This window comes from Hyperolius riggenbachi, chromosome 6 (genome assembly GCF_040937935.1).
Source record: "Hyperolius riggenbachi isolate aHypRig1 chromosome 6, aHypRig1.pri, whole genome shotgun sequence".
Classification (NCBI taxonomy): domain Eukaryota; kingdom Metazoa; phylum Chordata; class Amphibia; order Anura; family Hyperoliidae; genus Hyperolius; species Hyperolius riggenbachi.
In genome coordinates this window covers 154,527,520-154,555,217 of record NC_090651.1, presented here as the reverse complement: position 1 = coordinate 154,555,217, position 27,698 = coordinate 154,527,520, and the positions used below count along the sequence as shown (strand labels likewise).

Genomic DNA, 27,698 nt, shown 5'->3' with positions numbered 1-27,698 from the left:
GAATTTTTTTTTCAAGTTCCTTTTTATTGATAATTTTGTAAAAATCAAAAATCAAATCAAAAAGCAAATTTTAATATTATTACCAGATATTGTCAATGGCATGCAAATAATTGGTTTGTATACAAATGCAATGCAGATTATATGCAGCTTGGAATTGGGCCATTCAAATACATGTCCTGCTTAAAGCGGACCCAAACCAAACATTTTTTTAATTCAAAATATTTAGTTGCACTTCTCTGACACATACAAATATAAATTAACACTCCTTCAAGCCTATGAGCATTTCAGTGCATGCTTTTCACCCTCCTCTTTGCATAACTAGGGTTATATAGGTGGCAGCCATTAGCAATTCCTCCTTTGCTGGACACCATCTACTCCACCAGTTTGCCAGACTATTTGCCGGCAATATGAAAGGAAGGGAGAGGTTTCTCCAATAAATGTAAAATATTTTAGATTTGTCATCATGCAGCTGAAAAAAGGCTGCTATTTATTATTATAATTTAGAAAATAGATTTTATTTCTGAAATCTTGTATTTTTAGTTTGGGTCCACTTTAATCTGATTGGCCCAGATCCAAGATGCATTCAGCTTGCATTAAAGGGCACCTAAAATGAGATATTATGAGATGAACATAGGTCCATATAGTACTAGACCTACAGAGAAATTAAAAGTTTCTTTCTCTTTTCCTGTACAGCAAATGAAATTCTATTATCTATGCAAATGAGGCAGTCAAAAAGAAAGTCATATTTAGCAATTTGTTCTGAAAGTAAATAGAAGGCAAATGTAACGATCGGTGTAACACAGAGAGGATCTGATTACCGGTGATCTGCAGTATCACCGAGAATGCAGCTATATACCGGATTATTGATGATCTGCAGTATCTATATATATATAATAGAGTAAGTGACTCAACCTTCAAACAAGAAGAAGAAGTAGCGCCCTGCCCCCAGGGCCGGTCCAAGCAAGAAAAAGGGGGTGGTCCAAGCAAGAAGAAGTAGTGTCATATCAAACCAAGGGCAAAGAGGGATAATTTGCATATTCAGTAGCAGTGCATTGTGGGTAACCACAAATGTTCACTTATAGCTGAATTATTGCAGATTTGCTTCTGTTTTAAGAAGGAAAATTACACCAAGCTTTGCTTTTTTTAGTAGGAGGGCTTTTTGGTCTCTTTTATCCTCCTATATACATTCTTAGTAGTTTGGGTCACCCTGAGCTGCTTGGTTACTCTGTTGTACTGGTCCAAGCCCTATCTCATACAGCCATATCAATCCCTGCTATGTACTGATGAGGACCAAAAGTGTGAAATAGGCTGTCATATGTGGGTTTGATATGCCTGTGTAAAATTTAAAGCTATAGGGCCTGATTCACAAAGCGGTGCAAACTGTTTAGCACGCGCAAAGTGCTGCAAATTGCGCGTGCAAAAGACGGCGATTGGGCAAATCGCGGTACTTTGCGTGCGCAAAAGTCTGCGAACGGCACTTCACGCGCTAAACAGTTTTCACCGCTTTGTGAATCAGGCCCATAGGCTTGCTTGACTTACCAAGGGTGAAAAGGAATAATTTGCATATTTAGTAGCGGTGCATTGTGGGTAACCACAAATGTTCACTTATAGCTGAATTATTGCAGATTTGCTTCTGGTTTAAGAAGGAAAATTACACCAAACTTTGCTTTTTTTTTAGTAGGAGGGCTTTTTGGTCTCTTTTATCCTCCTTTAAACATTCTTAGTAGTTTGGGTCACCCTGAGCTGCTTGGTTACTCTGTTGTACTGGTCCAAGCCCTATCTCATATAGCCATATCAATCCCTGTTATGTACTGATGAGGACCAAAAGTCTGAAATAGGTTGTCACATGTGGGTTTGATATGACTGTGTAAAATTTAAAGCTATAGGGCCTGATTCACAAAGCGGTGCAAACTGTTTAGCACGGGTGTGCTAAACAGTTAGCACATGAAGTGCCGCGTTTTGCGCGATCGCGGTCTTTTGCACGCGCAATTCGCAGACTTTTGCGCGCGCAAAGTGCTGCGATACATGGCAAATTGTGTGTGCAAAAGACCGCGATTGCGGCACTTTGCACGCGCAAAAGTCCGCGAACGGCACTTCATATGCCAACTGTTTAGCATACCCGTGCTAAACAGTTTGCGCCGCTTTGTGAATCAGGCCCATAGGCTTGCTTGACTTACCAAGGGTGAAAAGGAATAATTTGCATATTTAGTAGCGGTGCATTGTGGGTAACCACAAATGTTCACTTATAACTGAATTATTGCAGATTTTCTTCTGTTTTAAGAAGCCAAATTACACCAAGCTTTGATTTTTTTAGTAGAAGGTCTTTTTGGTTCCTTTTATCCCCCTATACATTCCAAGTGGTTTGGGTCACCCTGAGCTGCTTGATTACTCTTTTGTACTGGTCCAAGCCCTATCTCATGTAGCCATATCAATCCTTGCCATGTACAGATGAGGACCAAAAGTCCGAAACAGGTTGTCACATGTGGGGTTGATATGGCTGTGTAAAATTTAAAGCTGTAGGTTTGCTATACACCAGTGGTTCTGGATGCTTACTTGGGTTACTAAGGGTAAAAAGGAATAATTGGCATATTTAGTAGCAGTGCATTGTGGGTAACCACAAATGTTCCCTTATAGCTGAATTATTGCAGATTTCCTACTGTTTTAAAAAGGCAAATTACACCAATACAGTGGGTGGCATTGCAGGAAGTGACAACAGTGGAACGCACGCTGGAATACGGAAGAGGTGAGGCATCTCTGCCCACTGCCTCTTCCTAATAGTGGCGGCTGCTACTGTGCTTAAGCAGGAGGGGGAGCGCACATGGGGGAGCGCACATGGGGGACCCAGGTGAGGGGGGGGGGTTCCTGCTGAGCTTAAGCTGGAGGGGGAGCACACATGGAGGACCCAGGTGAGGGGGGGATTCCTGCTGAGCTTAAGCTGGAGGGGGAGCACACATGGAGGACCCAGTTGAGGGGGGGTCCGACCCCCTCCCCGCCGCTGTGCCCAATACCCCCTTCCTGCCCTCTACCCCCTTATGCGGCGTATGCTACGCCGCGGGTCGGCTAGTCACTGATAATCAGATATATCTCTAACCTCTGGAGTAATATGAGTGTTTGGTGCAACCGTATACTTTGAGGAGAGCACCAGCGTAGAGGGTGCTGGGCAGTACGAGATACTGCTCAGAGAACAGGTTCCTTCCACTGGTCTGAAGCTCCCCAAGGGGCGGAGCCAGGCTGAGAGTGGGTAGGATGAGAAAGTGAGTGACACCAAAGGTGAAGTGTCACTGACAGTACTGGGAACTATCTCCCAACAGGGAAGATAGTTCTCGAGGTCGGACAGGCCAGGTCGTTAACACACAGACAGATAAGGTACAGAGACAGGAGACAGAAGCGGAATCCTAAGACTAGCAGAGTTTGGCAACAGAGTATCAGATACAGCGAAGTACCTAATCAGAGATCAGAAGAGTGGTCAGGAAAGCAGAAGGTCATAACAAATAATCAACAATGCCTAGACTTGGGTGTGAGCTCCTAGATCATCAACACCCCGGAACTGGTCTAGATAATAATACAGATGGCAACAGGATTCCTAGACTAAGGTGTGAGCTCCTTGGTCATCAACACCTTGGAAACTGGTCTAGATAATAACACAGATAATAATACAGATAATAACAGGATTCCTAGACTAAGGTGTTAGCTGCTTGGTCATCAACACCTTGGAAACTGATCTAGATAATAACACAGATACTGACAGAAGGTCTGAGTGCTACCACGTAGTGATCGCAACACCAGACACCAGAGAAATGACCAGCACCCAGTATATATGCGTACGTACAAAAAGGGCGCCTGGACAAAAAGGGTGCGGGGTGTAAACTCTAAATAATAATTAATCATTAATAGGGTTTATAAATATAGTGTGCTATATTTCGTTTACAAATAATGTTTAACAAAATTATAAATCATTAAATAATGTTTATGAAATTGGAAATTGTGAAAACGTTAATCTTCCCTGTTTCAAAAGTTAAACTTATAATTACGTTTATAAAAAAACCAATAATATATGTTTAATTGTTATAATTGTATATTATTGTGAATAACCGTCATTTATGGTTTGTTCCTATAATAAAATCAGAAAATATTGTTTATAAAGATGATATAAATATAACTACGTTCGTAATAAGTGTTGTAATACATTAGTAATTATTACTAAAATTTTAGTAAAACTATACCTAAGCCTACTCTTACACAGAACCCTACCTGTACCTATCCCTAACCCCTAGACTCCCCTGTTGGTGCCTAAACCTAAGACCCCCCTATTGGTGCCTAAACCTAAGACCCCCCTGTTGGTGCCTAAACCTAAGACCCCCCTGTTGGTGCCTAAACCTAAGACCCCCCTGTTGGTGCCTAAACCTAAGACCCCCCCCTGTTGGTGCCTAAGTAACCCTCCCTGTACCTACCCCTAACCCCTAGACCCCCCTCTTGGTGCCTAAACCTAAGACCCCCCTGTTGGTGCCTAAACCTAAGACCCCCCTGTTGGTGCCTAAACCTAAGACCCCCCTGTTGGTGCCTAAACCTAAGACCCCCCTGTTGGTGCCTAAACCTAAGACCCCCCCTGTTGTTGCCTAAGTACCCCTCCCTGTACCTACCCCTAACCCCTAGACCCCCCTATTGGTGCCTAAACCTAAGACCCCCCTGTTGGTGCCTAAACCTAAGACCCCCCTTTATTATGTGGATAATAATGTTTTACTAATTGTGGATTCAAAAAATATTTTGCAATTTACGTTACGTACTGATCGCTTTATTTTGTGAATAATAATGTTTTACAAACAGTAAGGGATAAAACTTTAAATAATGTTTTAATTATTTAAATAAGATAAATATGTTTAGTATTTTCATAAACGTTATTCGGCACGGGTGCATTTTATAAACGTAAATCACCACAAGTTCAGTTATAAATCATTAAACATCGCCGGGCGCCGTTTGTAAACTTTATTTAGCTCCTGGCGCCGTTTATAAACTTTATTTAGCTCCGGCGCCCTTTTTTCCTACTCGGCGCCCATTAAACGCTATTTATTATGGGAGTGAATGGCGGCGCCCTTTTTGTCCACTAGCGGCATGCGCCCTTTTTTCCCAGCTCCGTATATATACCCCAGCGCTCTCCAGCGCCACCCCTAAGTGCTGGACCAATGAAAACTGCTGGAATTGTCAGCTGACCGGCTTGGTCAGCTGACGCCCTTCTGACTGTGATAAAGGCTCTGCCTCTCCGCGCGCGCGTCCTCCTGAACCTGTGTGGACTATCAGTCCCAGCTACACCAGACATGTGTTGTACTGTTTCTGCTGTGTTGGATGCGGAACCAGCCGCACCGCTGTCCAAGCATGCGGCGGTTCTTCCGTGTTCAGCAGTACTGTCAGAACTATGCCTATGCGTGCCAACATCCACGTCTGATGCGGAATCCGCCACCCTGTTCACAAAACATGTGGCGGTTTCCTCGCGCTCCGTCATGCCAGTGGATGCAGACCCACGCGCGCAACCTGCCGCGTTGGACGCGGAATCAGCCGCCTTGCTCTGAGTACTCACGACGGCTTTTCTGCGTTTTCTCACAGCAAAATCCTTTTCTGTGACTGACAAAACATTGCTGATAAGGTTTTAGTGCTGAAAAGTTCTAAAGCCCATTATTACTGTTTGATTTGCAGCAGAATGGAACAGATTTTTCATCAGGCTGTCATGGATGCTATTTAAGGGGCCCATACATTGGTCGATTTCAGCCTTCGATCAACCGATTGCCAATCGATTAGCCGATGGATTGATCGATTCGATTGATCTGACAGGATGGAAAATCTAGGTCGACCTGCTGTTGCCAGCAGATCGATGGCCCATAGAGTTTTATTGGATCTAATGGTTCAATAATGCATTTAGATCTATTTCCAGTAGATTTCATTCTGAAATCTGTTGGAAGTCTGTTCCTAGTGTGTGGAACACATCAGATAGATTCCTGTCAGATTCGACTTGACAGGCATCTGACAGAAATCTATCTGATGGTCGAATCTTCTGCAAATCTATGAAGTGTATGGCCACCTTTAGAATTTAGTCTTAAAACTTCAGATCTTAACTGAAAATAAAAATATCAGACTCTGTTTGACATTACTAATGTTCTATTTGCCGATAGTACCACACATGCAATTAGTTATTTCAAAATGTTATTTTCAGTTCAGGTTTGTTATAAATCTGCGTGCAATTCAAAATGATTTGCCTCTAATTGACCATCTCTGCTCTGATAACTACACACTGTTCCACATGAATATAGATAAACTATTCTTTGACCTAAGTTACATGAGCATTTTTAGGACACTGACAGCTCTTTCACACCAGAGCCCTTTACTGCATTGTAACGTAAAGGCAGTTCTTTGCATTAACTAAGGTAAAATGAAAGTCCATAGACTTTCATTTTACCTTTCATACCCGACGCTGCATTTCGGTACGTTGCGGTTCCGACGCACCCGGGAGCGTCGATCCGAAGGGAGCCAGCGTCTTCCGTCGGATTCAATTAATAGCTACCGCCGCTGATTGCGTTGCACCGCAGATACCCGACGACACGCCGCAGGCTATCAACCCGTGCAGGAGAACGGTTTGTTTGGTGTGAAAGGAGCCTAAAAGTTAAATTTCCAAATCCCACATAGCAATGACACATATATCTATTCTCCCTTATGATCTGTGAAACAGATTAACAATTCCTCTGCAGCCACCCTTCATCGCATATTAGGCAAAGAGACATATTAGTCAAGTCAATTAGCAGTAGGCTTGTGTGCCCGCTTTCTGCATGCAGTCAGAGGCAATTTTTAGTGGTAACAGTAAATTCGGGTGCCTGAGGCTAGTGGACAAATCGGGCGCCGCCATTCACTCCTATAATAAATATCGTTTAATGGGCGCCCGATAGGAAAAAAGGGCGCCGGTGAAAAATAACGTTTTAAAAGCGGCGCCCGGAGACTTAATGTTCTATTACTGCTTCTCATGATTACACATTATTTAATGATTTATACATTTTTAAATATTATTTTTAAACGAAAAACAGTACAATATTTTTTTTCAAACATTATTTTTAAACGAAAAACAGTACATTTTTTTTTACATTATTTTTAAAGGAAAAAACCAACAGGGGGGTCTTAGGTTTAGGCACCAACAGGGGGGTCTTAGGTTTAGGCACCAACAGGGGGGGTCTTAGGTTTAGGCACCAACAGGGGGTCTTAGGTTTAGGCACCAAAAGGGGGGTCTTAGGTTTAGGCACCAACAGGGGGGTCTTAGGTTTAGGCACCAACAGGGGGGTCTTAGGTTTAGGCACCAACAGGGGGGTCTTAGGTTTAGGCACCAACAGGGGGGTCTTAGGTTTAGGCACCAACAGGGGGGTCTTAGGTTTAGGCACCAACAGGGGGGTCTTAGGTTTAGGCACTAACAGGGGGGTCTAGGGGTTAGGGGTAGGTACAGGGAGGGTTACTTAGGCACCAACAGGGGGGGTCTTAGGTTTAGGCATCAACAGGGGGGTCTAGGGGTTAGGGGTAGGTACAGGGAGGGTTACTTAGTAATTTTTTTTTTTACGTTATTATACGTTTCAGTATTTAAACGAAAGATTAACGTTTTTACAATTGCCGATTTAATGCACATTATTTAATGATTTATAACTTTAAAAAACATTAATTTTAAACGAAATACAGTACAATACATTTTTAAACGTTATCCATGCTTATCGTTAAAAACCCGGCGCCCTTTTTTCCCAGCGCCCCTTTTTAACGTACGCATTTTTAGTCATGTGACAAATAATCATTCTAAAGTTAATAGAAGCTAAAGACAAATCTAATTATGTTTCTATGTATAAAAAAAAACTCGACTTTATTCATAGTATTATTATTTTTACCTGTACCTTTTCAATCATCAAACCACAAAATGCTAAATGATTCATTAAATTACATAAACAAATACACAATTTTTTACCTCTCCAACAATATGGACAAACTTATATAAACCTCATGGCTTTTTCTTCTAGGTTCCTGTGTATTACAAGATTTAGAGATGATGCAACGTAACATCTTTTATAGTCATAGTCATGAGATAGGAAATGGAGAAACAATTGAGTTTGAATGTACTGAAGGAACTGTAGCGGAAGGAAAACTGGAGGCGAAGTGCGATAACGGCAATATAAATTATCCAAATTGTGTCTATGCATGTAAGTATATGTTCATACTCTCTACTGTTATTATGCAGTACTTTGCATGAAATCAGTGCTTCTCAACAATATTACAGCCATGAACTTATTGTGATTAATATCATCTCAGAAACCCCTTGACACATACAGTGAAAGAGAGAAGTATTTGATCCCCTGCTGATTTGTCCATTTTCCCTCTGACCAAGAAATGACAAGTCTATAATTGTAATGGTAGGTTTATTGTAGCTGTAAGAGACAGAATAACAACAAAGAACCCTCAAAAATGTAGTGCCCCAAAATCAAAGCTTTATGCACATTGTAAATGAGTGATATTAGTATTTTATCCCCTATCAAAATTAGTAGGAGGACTTTTTGGTTCCTTTTATCCCCCTATACATTCCTAGTAGTTTGGGTCACCTTGAGCTGCTTGGTTACTCTATCCCCTATCAAAAGATCAAGATTTCAGGATCCCAGGAGTGTTTGTTGTAGTACCCTCTGTAAACCCTCGTACACACGAACATGACTAAAATCAGCTCAGGCAACCGATAACTACTGCCACAGCTGATAGTCAAGCATGTGTACAGAGGCCCCCGACTGCTGCCCTGCAAGTGATCCACCCAGCAGATCAACTTAGCTGAGGGACGAGCAACTTCTTTGTGCCTGCATTACATAAGCACCGCTCCCCATATAGCAACAGAACACATTATCAGCTACACAGCTGATTCTGCATCTGCACAGGCCGGTCTAGTGACGCTGCCCGAGGGGATAGAGTCATGATCCCTGACGGGTGACAGCAGTTAAAGGTGTGTATGCACATTAAAGAGGAACTGTAAGGTCCTTAACTGCTCACCACCAGTGACTAAAAAACATCCACTTTGTAGGAAAAAAACTGGCTTTTATTTCCATTTGAATCCAAATAATTTTGTTTTTCCCCCTTAAAGGCTGAAGCCATGCCCACCTGGAGTCTACATAAACGGCTGTATATTAATTAGCTCCCAGCAGGACTTCATCGTCATCAATAAGATACACCTTCTGGCTGCAGAGAGAAGAATGAGTGATGCCAGCATCGGCTTTCACACAGCACCAGCAGCATCAGCTGAGGCCGCTGGTGCTGTGTGAAAGGTGACACTGGCATGACTCATTCTTCTCTCTGCAGCCAGAAGGTGTCTCTTATTGATCACAATGAAGTCCTGCTAGGAGCTAATTAATATACAGCTGTGGATGTACACTCCAGGTGGGCGTGGCTTCACCCTTTAAGGGGGAAAAACAAAATTATTTGGTGTAATGATCCGCTCAGCTGTCTGCACAGACAGACAGCTGTTTGACCATTCCTTAAGTCTGAGAGCTGCAGGTCTCTGGAAAAGAGACCTGTCTTTGCTTTGCAAGTTTCAGACCTGCTCTGCTGCTGAGGAATTTGCATACATTCGTTATGCAAATTGCCTACTTGCCTCCTTTGAAGGCTGGCAGTATAAATACCATGTTCTCCCAGAATCCTTTGCTGGTCATAATGGTTTGTTACTGATAAACACTCCTAGAGTGTCAGCCTTGCCTGTTTGTCAAAGATTATCTTAGAGTAATTCTTGGGATTGTACTAGGCATTCCCTCTAGTGCAGTCAGATTGTATTATCTGTTTTGCCTGTACAGTCTTTGTTTCTCGATTGCCTTGTCGCCAGCGGTGGTTGACAGGGAATCGTTCTGTCTGTATCTTAGCCTTTGGGGGTGCTAACCAGAGCAGCGGTTGCTACTGGTAGCCCCTTCTGTTCATCTGTCTGGATTGCATTAGCCCTAATGGTAGTGGCAGTGCTTCCTTCTGTGTCTCGATTGCCTTGTCGCCAGCGGCGGTCGACAGGGAATCGTTCTGTCTGTCTGGGAGTGTAGGCCAGAGCTGCGGTTGCTGCTGGCTGCTTCATCTGTCTGGATCGCACTTGCCCTAGTGGTAGTGGCAGTGCCTCCTTCTGTATCTCAGCCTTTGGGGTGTTAGCCAGAGCAGCGGTTGCTACTGGTAGCCCTTCTGTTTATCTGTCTGGATCGCACTTGCCCTAGTGGTAGTGGCAGTGCCTCCTTCTGTATCTCTGCCTTAGGGGTGCTAGCCAGAGCAGCGGTTGCTACTGGCAGCCCCACCTGTCTGTCTGTCTGTCTTGTCTGATATGAACGCTTGCTGTAGGCTCGGTGAGGTAACCGTTTAGCAAGCATTCGCGTTCTTGATTTCGTGTTTGTCTGTCATTGGTTAGTTAGGGTAGCACGCTTATCACTGAGCGCCTAACGCACGGTGATTGTGCAGAAACGCGTTCGCTGTTGCGAATTAGTGCGGTGTTCGCGTTTAGCTTGCGTTTGTTAATTTCCTTATATTTTTATTGTTGTTTGCTGTGCCTTTGCTACTCTCATGCTCTGTCCTTCTCAGTCTGGTGTCTGTTGGAAATCACCATTCTTGCGATTGCATTCGTGCTTTCTTTCCGTTGATGTGTGTTCATCGTCACTGGGGGGGCGACTAGATTGGTGAACACTATTTCTCTTGAGGGCTATTCAGCCCTGCTTGATCCTGCTCATACAATTCCCATCTGGCGTCTGTGGCCGTGCAGAGGCTGTGCTCGTCTGCACTCCACAGCTCCATCTACTGGTGGGAATTACCCTCTACTGGTGCATTGCACCTAACCTGGGTTCTCCCAATTACACATTTGTGGAGGATTTCCGCCGTGTCAGTGCACGTCTTCCGCAAACGTTACATTTGGATTCAAATGGAAATAAAAGCCAGTTTTTTCCCTACAAAGTGTATGTTCTCTATACGCTGGTGGTGAGCAGTTAAGGACCTTACAGTTCCTCTTTAACTACCTCAAGACCACATCACACCAATGGGTGTGACCGCGGCGGCAGCCCCAGGACTGACTAATGCCAATTGGCGTCAAGTCCTGGGGCTGGCTACTGCAGGAGATTGCACGCAGGCTGTGTGCACATCTCCTGCTTGGGAGGTGGAGCTCTGCCCCGCCTTCAGTCTCTGAGCGGCGATCGCAGCTCGGGAGACTGTTAGAAGGTGAAACCGCCATCTATTTACTGGGTACAGCACTGCGATCTGCAGCAGCACTGTACTGGGGATAGCCGTGTGACATGGCTGTCCCCCTGGGACACTAGAGAGCGATGGGATCTCATAGGCAGAAGCCTATGACAGCTGATCACCAGGATTGGCTGGCTGGGGGAGGCAGGGATTTGAAAAAATAAATAAATAGTCAAAAATAATAAAAAAATTATAGACATAAATATTTATTTAAAAAAATAAACACTGGGGGGGTGATCAGACCCCACTAACAGAGAGCTCTGTTGGTGGGGAGAAAAGGGGGGGAATCACTAGTGTGCTGTGTTGTGTGACCATGCAGCTGCAGTGGCCTATTTTTAAAACAATAGCCTGGTCTTTAGTGGGGTTTAGCACTGTGGTCCTGAAGTGGTTAAAGGAATGCTCCTAATCCCAGTTTGTAATGGGTTCTCTATAAAAGACAACTGTCCACAAAAGCAATTAATCAATCAGATTCCAAACTAGCCACCATGGTCAAAACCAAAGAGCTGTTCAAGGATTTGAGATGTTTAGCCGGATGGAGGAGAATCTTGTGGCTGCAATGTTGGCGTGCCTTATGTTGGTGCTGTGGGGATTTATGAGGCCTCTTCTCGCAGCATGGCATGGATCATTTGCCTCAGAAGAAGCCCTAATGGGTTAAACCGCTGTCAGGCATACGGTGCCCCTCCACCCACATGTTGCACTGTGCATTCCCACATGTTGCACTGCTAAACAAGGTGTTTGCATAATAAGCCGCAGCAATGCTGGATCATTTTCTCCTTTCCACACATTATTATAATTATATAGTGCTGACTTCTGCCACAATGTTTTATAGAGTATACAGCCATGTCACGAACCGTCCCTCAGAGAACCTTACAGTCCAAGGCCTTATTTTGGCAGTATCCAATTAAGTTATGAGTATTTATTTATGATATTGCATATTGAGTCTGATCCAATTCACTTTTTCTTGTAAGTTTTCTCATAGGAGATTTTTTTCTTCTTTTGTTTAAATAGTTTTTCAGCACTCTGCAATTACAAAATTACCAAAAAGTAAGTGAAAAAGTACTGTCAAAATTATTCTGAGAATTGAATTGCTTGCTGTTGGCTTAAAGGGCTTTTATTTATAAGATGTAAAAATATAACCCAGGAGTAAACGTGGAGAAAAAATGAATTGGATAAAGCCTGTTGAGAGTAAAAACAATCCTCAGAAAATGGGGTTAACAGTTTCTCTTATTTTATTCTTCATTCACAATATCTTCAAAGTTACGGACAAAGCATATAGATACAAGTTCAGAGTTCCAATTTACATAAAACTGCCTGACACGTGTTTCATGGAATCACGGCCAAAAGCCGCTTCCTCAGAGGCACACTGTAAACAAACATCAACTATGGACAAAAGGCAAGTACACCCGCAATCTGTGTTCTACAGGTCTCTTGCAGTTCATGTGAGCATGGAATTGCCACGGAGCACGGTTTTGCTGTAGAACACAGATTGCGGGTGTACTTGCCTTTGGTCCATAGTTGATGTTTGTATACAGTGTGCCTCTGAGGAAGTGGCTTTTGGCCGTGAAACATGTGTCAGGCAGTTTTATGTGAATTGGAACTCTGAACTTGTATCCCTACGCTTTGTCCTCAACTTTGAAGATATTGTGAATGAAGAATAAAATAAGAGAAACTGTAAAAAAAACACATTTTCTGAGGATTGTTTTTGGTCTGTAGCCTGTAGGGGTGGAACAGAACTATTCATTTTTATTGTGATTATAGTGCTGTTTAGAGTAAACCAACTGAAAGATGGGAAGGACATTACCAACACAATAGATAGTGTCCTGGTGAAGATTTGGACCTGAGACTAGTGCTGCAAGGTGAGAGTCTTTCCACTATACCTCCTATGTGGTATAAGATTCCAACCCACGCTGGGTTCACAAGTAAATTAGAAGTTTTGTGATTGCAGTCTCATGCAGGTGCTTGCAGTAAGACCTTTTTAATTTTCTTAAATAAGCCCAGGCTATCCTGGATCTATTTTAAAAAGAAAACTGTTGGCTGTTGCATATGCAACTGTGGTCACACAAGCCTCTCAGCAACCCTGATTATAATCTGATTTGGTCCAGGTGAAGGTTAGACATCCCAATCACTAAGGGCCTGTTTCCACTACACGCAGATTCTGCATGCAGAAAACTGACTCCAATGAATGCCTATGGGAAATCTGCATCAGAAGAATTGCGTTCAGTGGAAACAGGCCCATAGACATTCATTGGAGTCAGTTTTCTGCATGCAGAATCTGCGTGTAGTGGAAACAGGCCCTAAGCAGCAGACTATTGTAATGAATTCAGTCCAGGTTTGCTATATAACTAATGATATCCCCACAGGAGATTCTGAAAATCTCCTAAGAAGTCTTATTAAATCAGGTCTAGTCACTAGTGTATTGGATCCGTTAACACCTGCTTCTTCTCAGCTGTCAAGTCATAAAGTACTGAACCATTTGCTAAAGAATGCAGCAACCTCTTTTCCATATGAATGAACTCATATGGAATTCATGTTTTTCATTTCTAGCTTCCTGTGGATTGCAAGAAAAAGAAATGAGTGCAAGTAATATTAAGTATGATGAAAGCACCAAACAGATTAAAAGTGGGCAAACCATCATATTTACATGTGCTGAGGGAATGATAGAAGAAAAAGAAGAAAGTCTAGTGGCAACATGCATAAATGGCAATATAAAGTATCCAAAATGTGTAATTCCAAGTAAGTTTATATTCACACACCCTAGATTTATTATTGTTACCTTTTATATAGAAAGTTCAAACATATTATAATTATTGAATTAGGGCCATTTCACACGGGCGGTGAATGCCATTTGACAGATGATAGCGCCGTCAAAAAGGGATCAACCGCAAAAAGGGATCAACCGAAAAAAGCGGCGTCAAAAAGGGATCATCCGCAGCTTCCCTTTAGAGTGAATGGAAGCAAATTTGAAACGATGGTATCGTCTTACTAGCTTTTGTGGAAATGCCTGTCATCGTGTCTTCTCCTAGACACAGCATGCTGCATCTGAGACAGTGTTGGACCTTGTTCAAGCGCTGACAGAAGACTTTGAAAGCAGGGAGGTTTTCCAGAACACCGCTGGACATTGCAATTGGTATTTGGAGGGCGGGACAGGAAAAGGAAGAGATGCAGAAAGGAATCCAAATTAGAGGCTGCAGTAAAGATGGGGGAGCTTGTGGATCATGTCCAGAGATATCCAGCAATCTGGGATACTACGACAGTGGAATTCAGCATCAATGGGCTCTATTCTCAAAGACTTCCCGCATGCGGTAAAGTACATGCGGGAAGTTTGCACCCAAAATACCGGCAAGTTGGGATTCTCAAAATGTTCCGCATGTTTTTTCCGCATGCGGAAAAAGTGTGATAAAAGTGCGGGATTCATGCGGGAAAATTTCCGCAAAAGTCGGTATTTTCCGCAATAAAAGATCAATTCTCAAAGATGTTCAGGCGCATCATTTCTTCGTTAATTACCGAATTTTTATCACCTACAAGTAGTAGGTGATATATTCCGCATCCCATTGACTTTAATGAAGTGTGGAGGCTTAAGGGCTGTGCTTGGTGGACTTTAACTTTTTTTTTTTAAACACTTTTTCATGCGACCTTTTTACCGCATGATTCCCGCATGAATAATGCCTGTTTCCGCATCTTTTTTCACGCATGCGGAAAACATGCGGAAAATATTAGTGAATCTGGAAATTTTGCGGCGTTTTCCGCATGCGCTTAATTTCCGCACAAATAAAAAATACCGCACATGCTTTTGAGAATAGAGCCCAATGTGCTCGAAAGTCGAGTGTGGGAGACTATCCCCAGATCCCCAGAGACTTTTATCCACTTTTATAGAAGTATGATGAGTACACAGCTAGCACAGGAGACAAGATCTGTAAGTTCTAAGCTTGCTATGTTGTGCGATTTTGGCTTGCAAATATTTAATTCCTAGGCCCTAGTTATGAAAGCATAATCACTTGTCCCTCTCCTGAATATCTCATGTGATTTGTGTGCAGTGTGCATACTAGGCCCTGGTTGTGAAAGCACAAAGACTTGTCCCCCTCCTGAATTTTTCATGTAATTTTTGTGCAGTAAGATATGGAAATATTTTGTGTGTGTGTGAGTGTGTGTGTGTGTGTGTGTGGGGGGGGGGGGGGTAGTTAAAATACTGGAGGAAAAATAGAAGTCCATACGAGATTGCTATAACAAGGATGCATAGCATGAAAGGGCAGTACACAGTGGAGAAGCACCTCTGACTGCCGATTTCACCCACTGAATGGCTAACTATCTTTTTTTAAGAAAAATCAAGGTCAGTAAATTTCTTTCTTCACAGGTGATAGGTTTTAACAAGATGGTCAGTATTTTCTTTGGGTCCAGAAATGCAATGTAAAGAATGTCTATTTTTTTTTCCTTACCCACTTAATGACAAGCTGACTTATTAAAACATCCTGCAAGAGCCTCTTAATGGCTCCAGGATTTTTATAAGTCAGACAGTTCTGCTGCCGCTGTGCGCGTGCACGTGGCCACGTGCACGCCCCCGCGTGTGCAAGTGCATTCCCGTGCACATGAAAATAGTGGAAAAAAAAACACCAAAGAAAAAATATATCTTTATTTCCAAATACTATATTGTCATCGTTCTTTGTACTAGGGACATAATTAAAATCTTGTGATAACCAGAACAAATAGGCAGATAAAATGTGTGGGTTTTATGTACAGTAGCAGTGTTTCTACTAAAACTATAGGGGATGAAATTGGAGAAATAGTGTATTTTTTATTTTTTTCCTTGTTCTCCAGTTTAAAATGCATAGAAAATAAAGTAATTACTGAAAACAAATATCAACCACAAAAAGCTCACTTGGTAGTGAAAAAAACAAGATATAGATCATTTCATTGTGATTAGTAGTGATTAAGCTATTGGCAAATGAAAGGAATGAGCACTGAAAGGTGAAAATCACTCTTGTCGGTTAGGGTAAAAACGCCTTTGGGGTGAAGTGGTTAAACAGAACTTGCGAAGTTGTTTAAGAGAACTTGAGTAGTCCTCCCCATTTTGATCAGGCCAACCTAGCCACAGTCAAGATTCCAGACCTCAGTCTCCCAACCTTGTTACAACCAATCAGAGAAGAAAGGGGCAGACACAAGACATGGCAGAGTTCAAATCTGAGGTTCTGAAAGTTTTTTTTCCGTTTCTATAGAGAAGGATGTAAGAGTGGTGGATGAAGAGGATGTTGAGGATCTGAAGGTTGAATTGTTGAAATCATTTGGTCAGTTAAAAAAAGAGAGAGAGAGTGGCAGTCAGGTTCAGCAAGGGTTGCATGGCCTGTTCAGGGTCAGGATCGTGGGCAAGGTCAGTGTCATCCTACAATGTTCCCAGGTTCATCAGCTTCATGCACTCTACAGGGAAATCCAAATCAAGCTTTTTTGTACTCTTATATGTCCATCCCAATATTTAGAAACCTACCAATTTGGGCACTCTGGTTCTCAATCTGCACAGCCACCTTCCAGCACAGAGTGTTATGTAGAAAGAAGAGATGGAGACTGTAGTGCAGCAGAGGCCATAGGCACATCTGTAGAGTAAGGCCCCGTTTACACTTAATCAGTTGATGTGCGTTAGTACGCATTAGTATGCGTTAGTACTCGCTTTTTCCATTGCAGTGCATTGTGACAAAGATTTCAGTTAAAACGCGTTAAGTGTGAAAGGTGCCATAGGAAAACATGGGCATTACTTTGAAAATCAGTTTTCTTTCCGTTTTAACTGAGAGCAACTGATTAAGTGTAAAAGGGCCCTTAGTTTCTCAAAGTTTTACTCCAAATGAGGCTGCGTCCTTTAACCCATTAGCAGTGTTAATAGAGTTATCTGGTTTGAGATAAGTGCACTGCTTTTGGCGTCAAACGACAGAACTCACCGTTGTGTTGTAATTATTTTGGAACGCTTTAATCCTTTCCTGCTAACATCCTATACAATAAAACCTAACCTGTCCCTGCGTCCGTGTTTTGTTGCTACTACGCATGTGCGCAGCACGGACAGCCGTTCGGATAGGAGGACGGAGCCAGGGAACCAGGCGGGCGTGTGTGCGCAGGCTGTCATGTGCGCGTGCATGGGTGCATGTGCACGAGCATGCACACTAATATGTGGCGGTGTCACAAGAGACCTAGAACTCATTTTTTAACTGGCTTAGGTCTACTAGTAAAAGACATAAACTGAAAGCAGAAGTCCTCTATTATTGTCTCACAGTTCCCCCTAGTGACAAGCCACCATAAATAAACATTACAGCGGTACAAATTAGAAGCTAGGAAATCAAACAAAGAAGAAATAAAAAAAAAATGTGCTAAAATAATTGGCATGGAGCACTTGCAAGATTCTAAATAAATTGGCTGCTGAAGGGTTCATTAAAAGTTGCAATTTAAATTAAACTTCATTTTTTATATTGCACTATTTGCCATATGTTTCTGTTGCACTTTTTTGTGGTATCTTGTGTTGGCCTGAATTACATTTAACAGCCCATGTCCATTTTGCCACATTTTATTATTTTCCACACACTTTGGATAGAACCTGTATGCTGGCATGTGTGGCTGTCCTCAGTTGGACAATCCTCTTATGGCTGGATTCTCTATTTGTCCTTGGCCATTGCCAGTGCGGACAGAAAACCCCCCATGAGTTGATGGACTGTCTGAGAGCTGGTCACATGTGGCAGTACAGCCTGTGGAGGGACACATACTGATATAGGAATTAGAAGTAGAAACTTGCTTGATTTGGAGCCACGTAGCACTTCACCACTTTGGATAGAACATTATGCATGCTGTCTTGTGTGACCGGTCCTCAGATGGACTATCCTCTCATGGCTGGATTCTCTCTTTGCCCTTGGCGATTGCCAGGGCGAACAAGAACTCCCCCATGACTTGATGAACCATCTAGGCCCAGGACACATGTGGCAGCACAGACAGTGGAGGAATACTGACTGGTGAGTAAATAGTAAATATTTAAGTTGCACTGTGTTTAACCACTTCAGGACCACAGTGGTAAACCCCCCTAAAGACCAGACTATTTTTTTCATAATTGGCCACTGCAGCTTTAAGGCCAAGCTGCAGGGCCGCACAACACAGCACGCTAGTGAGCCACCCCCTTTTCTCCCCACCAACAGAGCTCTCTGTTGGTGGGGTCTGATCGCCACCCTCAGTGTTTATTTTTTTTATAAATATTTATGTGCTTATTTTTTAAATATTTTTTACTATTTTCTTGGTTTTTTGTTTTTTTTTTACAATCCCTCCCTCCCCCCAGCCAGCCAATCCTTCTGCCTATGAGAGCCGATCGCTCTCTGATGTCCCAGGGGGACAGCTGTGTGACACGGCTGTCCCCAGTACAGCACTGCTACTGACCGCAGCGCCGTACTATGTGGAAAGACGGCGGTTTCACCGTCTAACAGTCTCCCGTGCAGCAATAGCTGCTTAGAGACTGAAGGTGGGGCGGAGCTCCGCCCCCGAGCAGAAGATACGCCTGCGCGCGATCTCCTGCAAACTACAGCCCTAGGACTTGATGTCAATTGGCATTAGGCGGTCCAGGGGCTGCCGCCGTGGCCACGTCCCTTGGCGTGGAGCGGCCTTACGGTAGTTAAACATATAGGGCCTGATTCACAAAGCGGTGCAAACTTTTTCGCGGACTTTTGCGCGCGCAAAGCGGCGCGATTCGCGCGAATCGCGGCAAATTGCGCGCGCAAAAGTCCGCGATCGCGCAAATCACGCACTTTGCGCGTGCAAAAGTCCGCGAAAAAGTTTGCACCGCTTTGTGAATCAGGCCCATACAGTCAATTCATACCAATGCTCTGAGCATTTTAGTTCAATGTGACATAATGTCATTCATCTTTTTTTCACATATTGTAAAAGGATAATATGTATATTTTCATTATAAAAAATGGAAAAATTGTTTTCAACTTTTATTTTTTTATTTACCCTCAAAAATTGCAATAACCATTATGTTTGACTTGTTAAAAATATTTTTCTTTGAAAAAAAATTAGAATAAACCTGTTGTAATACATTTTATTTACCGTATATACTTGCAAGCAAGCCACAATTTTGACCCCCAGAAAGTGGGCCAAAAGTTGAGGGGTCGGCTTGCTTGCAAGTCATGTGGTCCACACCACAACACCCCCCCCCCCCCGCGCTGCCGCCGCTGCTGCTGTTACCTTAGCCGGTGCCGCTTCCTCTATTCCCCTCTCCTGCTCGTAACTAATTCACAGCAGCGCACCCCACGCGGGCTGCTGTGATAATGAGGCAGGAGGCTGTAGAGATACACATCGCCGCTACAGGAGGCCGCTCTCTATTGCTTCCTGCCTCATTCACAGTAGAGATGTCACGAAACTCCGATTTTCTGTACGCGAACCCCCGCAGAAGGTTCAGTTCGCGGAAAAGTTCGCAAATTGCAATAGCCTTCAATGGGGAGGCGAACTTGGAAAACTAGAAACACTTATGCTGGCCAGAAAGGTGATGGAAAACATGTTTCAAGGGGGTCTGACACCTGGACCCCCAGGTAGCGCAGTGGGTTACATGCCAAAAGTCCCGGGGAAAAATCTGGATTTGACGCAAAGCTGCGTTTTAAGGGCAGAAATCACATTGAATGCTAAATTGCAGGCCTAAAGTGCTTTCAAACATCTTGCATGTGTATACATCAATCAGGGAGTGTAATTAGTGTACTGCTTCACACTGACACACCAAACTCACTGTGTAACACACCGCAAACAGCTGTCTGTGTTGTGACGGCCGTGGTGTACTATTGCACAGTGTGCACCATGGCGAGATTGCTCTTCCTCACTCAGTGATGTCTGGTTAGGTAATGTCTGTCTGCCTTATCAACTTTCGATGGTTCCTTCTCTACCATTGTTAAGGCTTACTGTATATCTATTTTTTTTTACATTACATATTTTACTTGCTGTTCAGTACCTGCAACGAGAATCTATTATGGAGGGCAAGTCTGCCATTGTGACCAAGGGTAATGGCGGGGGAACCCTTCCTGGTGTGTTTCCGGTCCGGAGTTGTAGCCTAACAAATGGCTACCACCACTGTTCCAGGCAAGGAGGGCAGCAGGCATGCCCGCCCCGAGGTAGTGACCAAAAATAACAATACAGGACTCAGGAGGACTTTTGAGGCCCTAATGTAATGAATCAACTTGAAATCCTTTAACGGGAATCAGTTATGGAGAGCAAGTCTTGCATCCTTTCAAGTGCAAGGTATGCACTGACTGCCAGGTATAATACAATATGCAGTCACAGATGCAGTGAAAGGTATGCAGTGACTGCAAACAGCCATTTGTGTAGTGACGGCCATGCTGGACTGGTGCGCACCATGATGAGAGTGCAGGTGATGGTGGCTTTACAGCCCATATGGTCGCCCGGCTCATCTAGCTGAATGACAGAACAGTGACTGTCCAGCTGATCAAATTTGGTCTGACCACAATGAAGCAACAACCTTATTATCTTTGGTTTGCCACCCCCACCCGAGACACTCATATAGCCGGCGGTCATTTCTTCATTGTGATACGCAAGCCCCTTCACCGTGGCAAGGTAATGATCACGAAGGGGCATGGGCACATGTACATGCCTTTTGTTTTTTGCTTGCAGCCGCCCGCAGTGCAGCCAGAAAAATTAGGCAGGCATGTACACGCACCAGAAAAATGAGTACAGCGGCCTTAAAAATTCAGGAATCCGCCTAGAGTCCTGAAACCTGTTGGTGGTGGTGGAGAAGGCAGTCAAGCGGCCTGCAGGCAGAGATGCTGTGTGTGGGGACTGACTTAAAGAGAACCCGAGGTGTGTTTAAAGAATGTTATCTGCATACAGAGGCTGGATCTGCCTATACAGCCCAGCCTCTGTTGCTACCCCAAACCCCACTAAGGTCCCCCTGCACTCTGCAATCCCTCATAAATCACAGCCATGCTGTGAGGCTGTGTTTACATCTGTAGTGTCAGTCTCAGCTGCTCCCCCGCCTCCTGCATAGCTCCGGTCCCTGCCCCCGTCCCTTCCCTCCAATCAGCAGGGAGGGAAGGGATGCAGGCGGGGACTGGAGTTCTGAAGGAGGCGGGGAGAGCAGCAGACTGACACTATAGAGATAAACACAGCCAGCTCTGACAAGCTGTTTGTCAGCAGCGTGGCTGTGATTTATGAGGGATTGCAGAGTGCAGGGGGACCTTCGGGAGGTTTGGGATAGCAACAGAGGCTGGGCTGTATAGGCAAATCCAGCCTCTGTATGCAGATAATATTCTTCAAACCCACCTCGGGTACTCTTTAATCTTCGGTCGGGCAGTAGCCCTCCGGGATCCATGCCTCATTCATTTTGATAAAGGTGAGGTACTGAACACTTTCGTGACTTAGGCGACTTCTCTTCTCAGTGACAATGCCTCCAGATGCACTGAAGGTCCTTTCTGACAGGACGCCTGCGGCAGGGCAAGAGAGAAGTTGGATGGCAAATTGGGACAGCTCTGGCCATAGGTCAAGCCTGCGCACCCAGTAGACCAAGGGTTCATCGTCGCTGCTCGTAGTGTCTACATCCACACTTAAGGCCAGGTAGTCGGCTACCTGCCGGTCCAGGCATTGGTGGAGGGTGAATCCAGAAGGGCTACGGCGAGGCGTTGGACTAAAGAATGCTCGCATGTCCGACATCACCATGAGATCGCTGGAGCATCCTGTCCTTGCCTGCGTGGACTTGGGAGGAGGAGGATTACTGCCAGTGGTACCTTTATTGCGTTGTGCTGTCACATCACCCTTAAACGCATTGTAAAGCATCATTGACAGTTTGTTCTGCAAGTGCTGCATCCTTTCCACCTTGTGTTGAGTTGGTAACAGGTCCACCACTTTGTGCCTGTACCGAGGGTCTAGTAGCGTGGCCACCCAGTACAGGTCATTCGCCTTGAGTTTTTTGATACGGGGATCCCTCAACAGGCTGGACAACATGAAAGAGGCCCTCTGCACAAAGTCGGATCCAGATGTACTCTCCATCTCCTCTTGCTCTTCCTGAGTGACGTCACGCAAGTCCTCTTCCTCCTCCCAGCCACAAACAATACCACGGGAATGTGGAGCAGCACAAGCCCCCTGTGACGGCTAATGCGGTTGTCCTTCTGCCACGCCTCTTCCTCCTCCTCCACAGAAACACCTTCCTCATCATCCGAATCTGACTCCTCTTCTTCCCCACATGACTCCTCTTCTTCCTCCTCCTCCCCCCTCTGTGCTGCCGCAGGTGTTGAGGAAACATCTGGTTCGGATGTAAATTGCTCCCATGATGCCTCCTGCCGTAACTGTTCTTCTTCACGCTCCTCCACAGCTTTATCCACCACTCTACGCACGGCATGCTCCAGGAAGTAAGCGTAGGGGATCAAGTCGCTGATGGTGCCTTCAGCGCGACTCACCCGGTTGGTCACCACCTCGAACGGCTGCATGACCCTGCATGCATTTCGCATCAGTGTCCAGTTGTTGGGCCACAACATCCCCATCTTTCCAGATTGTGTCCTTCTACTGTAATTGTACAGGTACTGGGTGATGACTTTCTCTTGGTCTAGCAGGCGAGAGAACATGAGCAGTGCGAATTCCAGCGAGTCGGGCTATCGCATATCAAGCGTCTCACCGGCAAGTTGTTTCTCCACTGAATGTTCACCGAAATTGGCTTATTCCGCTAAAAGACTTCCTTCACGGACACCTGGCTACTGCTATGGGCAGAGGAGCAGGAACCGCTCAAGGGCAGAGGCGGTGTGGAGAAGGGTGGCTGTGAAGGTGCAAGGGAGAAAGTGGATGAAGACGATGCACCTGAAGGCGGAAGAGGAGAAGGAGGGTGGCTTGTCTTTTGGGTGCTGCTTTTCCTCAGGTGTTCTTCCCATTGCTATTTGTGCTTTTTCTCTAGGTGCCTTCGTAAGGCACTTGTCCCTACGTGAGTCTTGGCCTTTCCACAGCTCAATTTTTGGAGGCAGAGAGAACAGATGGCTTTGCTCCGATCTGAGGTACACATGTTAAAAAATTTCCAAACCGCTGAGCCCCCCTGGGGTGATGGCACAGCAGCTGACGTTGAAGGGCATGTTGGCTGGCTGTCCATAGATGGCGATACATAGCGCCGGACACTGCCCCCAGCTGATTCTGAGGACGAGCTCCCTCTGCTTCTTTCATGGACTCGTCTCCTCCTACTCCTCTCTGGCTCCCCCTCTGAACTGTCCCCTTGGTCATCTCCTCTATTGGGAACATACGTGGCATCCGTATAATCGCCATCATAATCCTCCTGCCCAGCTTCGCTTTCCTCAGACACCTCCAAAACTGCACCAACAGCAGGTGCTTCATCATCCCCCTCCTCACACGTTACGTCCATACTATCGCCATCTAACTCAGACGTATGAGGTCTTGGAACTTGCTTAGCGCCTTCATCTTGTTGTAGCATTATTGGCTGTGAATCAGTGATTTCCACACCAAATAACTCCTGCGAAGTGTCAAATGCAGCGGATGTGGTGCTTGTAGTAGTGCTGGTGGCTGCGGGAGATGAGGTGTTCTGTGTTAAATACTCAACCATGTCCTCACAATTTTAGGAAGTGATGGCACGTGCCTTCTTCTGAGCACTGTACTTTGGGCCAGGTCCGCACAAAATCACATCAACTCGACCTTGCACAGACCTGCCGGTGCCAGTTGGCCTTCCTCTGGGTCTGCCTCTACCTATTCCTCTACCTGGTTTATCCATTTTGTCCATCTCGGGGGAATGCTAGGTATATGCAGTGAGGTGGGTTCACTGAACACAAAGGTAGTTAGATGCAGTGAGGTGGGTTCACTCAACACAAAAGGTAGTTAGATGCAGTGAGGTGGGTTCACTCAACACAACAGCTAGCTATATGCAGTGAGGTGGGTTCACTGAACACTAAAGTTAGTTAGATGCAGTGAGGTGGGTTCACTCAACACAACAGCTAGCTATATGCAGTGAGGTGGGTTTCACTGAACACTAAAGGTAGTTAGATGCAATGAGGTGGGTTCACTCAACACAAAAGGTAGTTAGATTAGATGCAGTGAGGTGGGTTCACTCAACACAACAGCTAGCTATATGCAGTGAGGTGGGTTCACTGAACACTAAAGGTAGTTAGATACAATGAGGTGGGTTCACTCAACACAAAAGGTAGTTAGATGCAGTGAGTTTGGTTCACTGAACACTAAAGGTAGTTAGATGCAGTGAGGTGGGTTCACTCAACACAACAGCTAGCTATATGCAGGGAGGTGGGTTCACTGAACACTAAAGGTAGTTAGATGCAGTGAGGTGGGTTCACTTAACACAACAGCTAGCTATATGCAGTGAGGTGGGTTCACTGAACACTAAAGGTAGTTAGATGCAGTGAGGTGGGTTCACTTAACACAACAGCTAGCTATATGCAGTGAGAAGGTTTCACTGAACACTAAAGGTAGTTAGATGCAGTGAGGTGGGTTCACTCAACACAAAAGGTAGTTAGATTAGATGCAGTGAGGTGGGTTCACTGAACACTAAAGGTAGTTAGATGCAGTGAGGTGGGTTCACTGAACACTAAAGGTAGTTAGATGCAGTGAGGTGGGTTCACTGAACACTAAAGGTAGTTAGATGCAGTGACAGGAAACAAACACAGAGACCGCACTCAGAAAGCTATTCAATCACTGGCTGGCTGTCCATAGAGGGTGATACATAGTGCCGGACACTGCCCCCAGCTGATTCTGAGGAGGAGCTCCCTCTGCTTCTTTCATGGACTCGTCTTCTCCTACTCCTCTCTGGCCCCCCCTCTGAACTGTCCCCCTGGTCATCTGCTCTATTGGGAACATACGTGGCATATAATAGTCATCATAATCCTCCTGCCCAGCTTCACTTTCCTCAGACACCTCCACAACTGCACCAACAGCAGGTGCTTCATCATCCCCCTCCTCACACGTTACGTCCATACTATTGCCACCTAACTCAGACGTATGAGGTCTTGTAACTTGCTTAGCGTCTTCATCTTGTTGTAGCATTATTGGCTGTGAATTAGTGATTTCCACACCAAATAACTCCTGCGAAGTGTCAAATGCAGCGGATGTGGTGCTTGTAGTAACGCTGGTGGCTGCGGGAGATGAGGTGTTCTGTGTTAAATACTCAACCATGTCCTCACAATTTTAGGAAGTGATGGCACGTGCCTTCTTCTGAGCACTGTACTTTGGGCCAGGTCCGCACAAAATCACATCAACTCGACCTTGCACAGACCTGCCGGTGCCAGGTGGCCTTCCTCTGGGTCTGCCTCTACCTCTTCCTCTACCAGTTTTTCCATTTTGTCCATCTCAGGGGGGATGCTAGGTATATGCAGTGAGGTGGGTTCACTCAACACAAAGGTAGTTAGATGCAGTGAGGTGGGTTCACTCAACACAAAAGGTAGTTAGATGCAGTGAGGTGGGTTCACTCAACACAACAGCTAGCTATATGCAGTGAGGTGGGTTCATTGAACACTAAAGTTAGTTAGATGCAGTGAGGTGGGTTCACTCAACACAACAGCTAGCTATATGCAGTGAGGTGGTTTCACTGAACACTAAAGGTAGTTAGATGCAGTGAGGTGAGTTCACTGAACACTAAAGGTAGTTAGATGCAGTGAGGTGGGTTCACTCAACACAACAGCTAGCCATATGCAGTGAGGTGGGTTCACAGAACACTAAAGGTAGTTAGATGCAGTGAGGTGGGTTCACTCAACACAAAAGGTAGTTAGATGCAGTGAGGTGGGTTCACTCAACACAACAGCTAGCTATATTCAGTGAGGTGGGTTCACTGAACACTAAAGTTAGTTAGATGCAGTGAGGTGGGTTCACTCAACACAAAAGGTAGTTAGATGCAGTGAGGTGGGTTCACTCAACACAAAAGGTAGTTAGATGCAGTGAGGTGGGTTCACTCAACACAACAGCTAGCTACATGCAGTGAGGTGGGTAGACTGAACTCTAAAGGTATTTAGATGCAGTGAGGTGGGTTCACTCAATACAAAAGGTAGTTAGATGCAGTGAGGTGGGTTCACTCAACACAACAGCTAGCTATATGCAGTGAGGTGGGTTCACCGAACACTAAAGGTAGTTAGATGCAGTGAGGTGGGTTCACTCAACACAAAAGGTAGTTAGATGCAGTGGGGTGGGTTCACTCAACACAACAGCTAGCTATATGCAGTGAGGTGGGTTCACAGAACACTAAAGGTAGTTAGATGCAGTAAGGTGGGTTCACTCAACACAACAGCTAGGTATATGCAGTGAGGTGGGTTCACTGAACACTAAAGGTAGTTAGATGCAGTGAGGTGGGTTCACTCAACACAACAGGTAGATGCAGTGAGGTGGTTTCACTCAATACAAAGGTAGGTATATGCAGTGATGAGGTGGGTTAACTAAACACAAGAGGTACTAGTAGTAGGTATATGCAGTACTGGGTAGTACAATGTGCAGCTCCCTGTCATACACACAGGTAGTAACTGAATGGGCTGCTGGCAGTGGCACACACACAGTATGAATTAGCAATGCTTTCTATGCAACACAAGTGTCAGTTTGACACACAGAAAAAAAAGTGATCACAAGAACAAGATTAGCTCTGAAAAGAGCTGTTGAATGAGGGGTGCTATAAAAGCAATAAGATTCAGCCAGGAGCAAGCTAAGAAGCTAAGAGCCTAACTAATCTTTCCCTAGGAGAAAAAATCTGCAGCAGCTCACCCTAGTCTGTCTATTTGCAGGCACACGAGTGAGTGTAATGGCCACCGGAGCCTGCCTTATATAAGGGGTGTGGGGCTCCAGGGCTGAGTGTAGCCGGATTGGCTACAATGTGCCTGCTGACTGTGATGTAGAGGGTCAAAGTTGACCCTCACAGTGCATTATGGGGTGAATCGAACTTCTTGGAAAGTTCGCCGGCGAAGGCGAACCACCCGTTGTTCGCCTGGAACCGTTCGCCGGCGAACCGCTCGGGCCATCTCTAATTCACAGCAGCCACCGTGGGGCGCGCTACACTGAATTAGTTATGAGCAGGAGAGGGGAATAGAGGAAGCACCGCCGGCTAAGGTAATAGCAGCGGCGGCCGTGTGGGGGGGGCACTACTTACCCATACTGGGGCGCTATACTGGGCACTACCGACCTATAGTGGGCACTATACTTGCTATACTGTGCACTATACTTGCTATACTGGGACACTATACTAGCTATACTAGGGCACTACCTACCCATACTGGGCACTATACTAGCTATACTGGGCACTTTACTAGCTATACTGGGGAACTACCTACCCATACTGGGCACTATACTAGCTATACTGGGCACTTTACTAGCTATATTGGGGCACTACCTACCCATACTGGGCACTATACTAGCTATACTGGGACACACTGGGGGGATCACGCAGCCAGCATTTCCTACCCCTGGCATATATGAGGGTCAATCATTTTTACCTGGTTTTTCAGGTAAAAGTTGGAGGGCGGCTTGCTTGCGAGTAT

The 27,698-nt window shown here is 44.9% G+C and overlaps 1 protein-coding gene across 1 annotated transcript in view; it reads left to right on the top strand.

The window, feature by feature from the left end:
* LOC137521186 (coagulation factor XIII B chain-like) overlaps window positions 1-27,698 on the top strand; it is a 555,357-nt gene that overhangs the window by 410,846 nt on the left and 116,813 nt on the right. Inside the window, exons 8-9 of the mRNA XM_068240116.1 lie at window positions 8,031-8,210; window positions 13,783-13,971. Of these exons, the coding sequence (XP_068096217.1) occupies window positions 8,031-8,210; window positions 13,783-13,971 (369 nt within the window). The remainder of the gene's footprint in view (window positions 1-8,030; window positions 8,211-13,782; window positions 13,972-27,698) is intronic.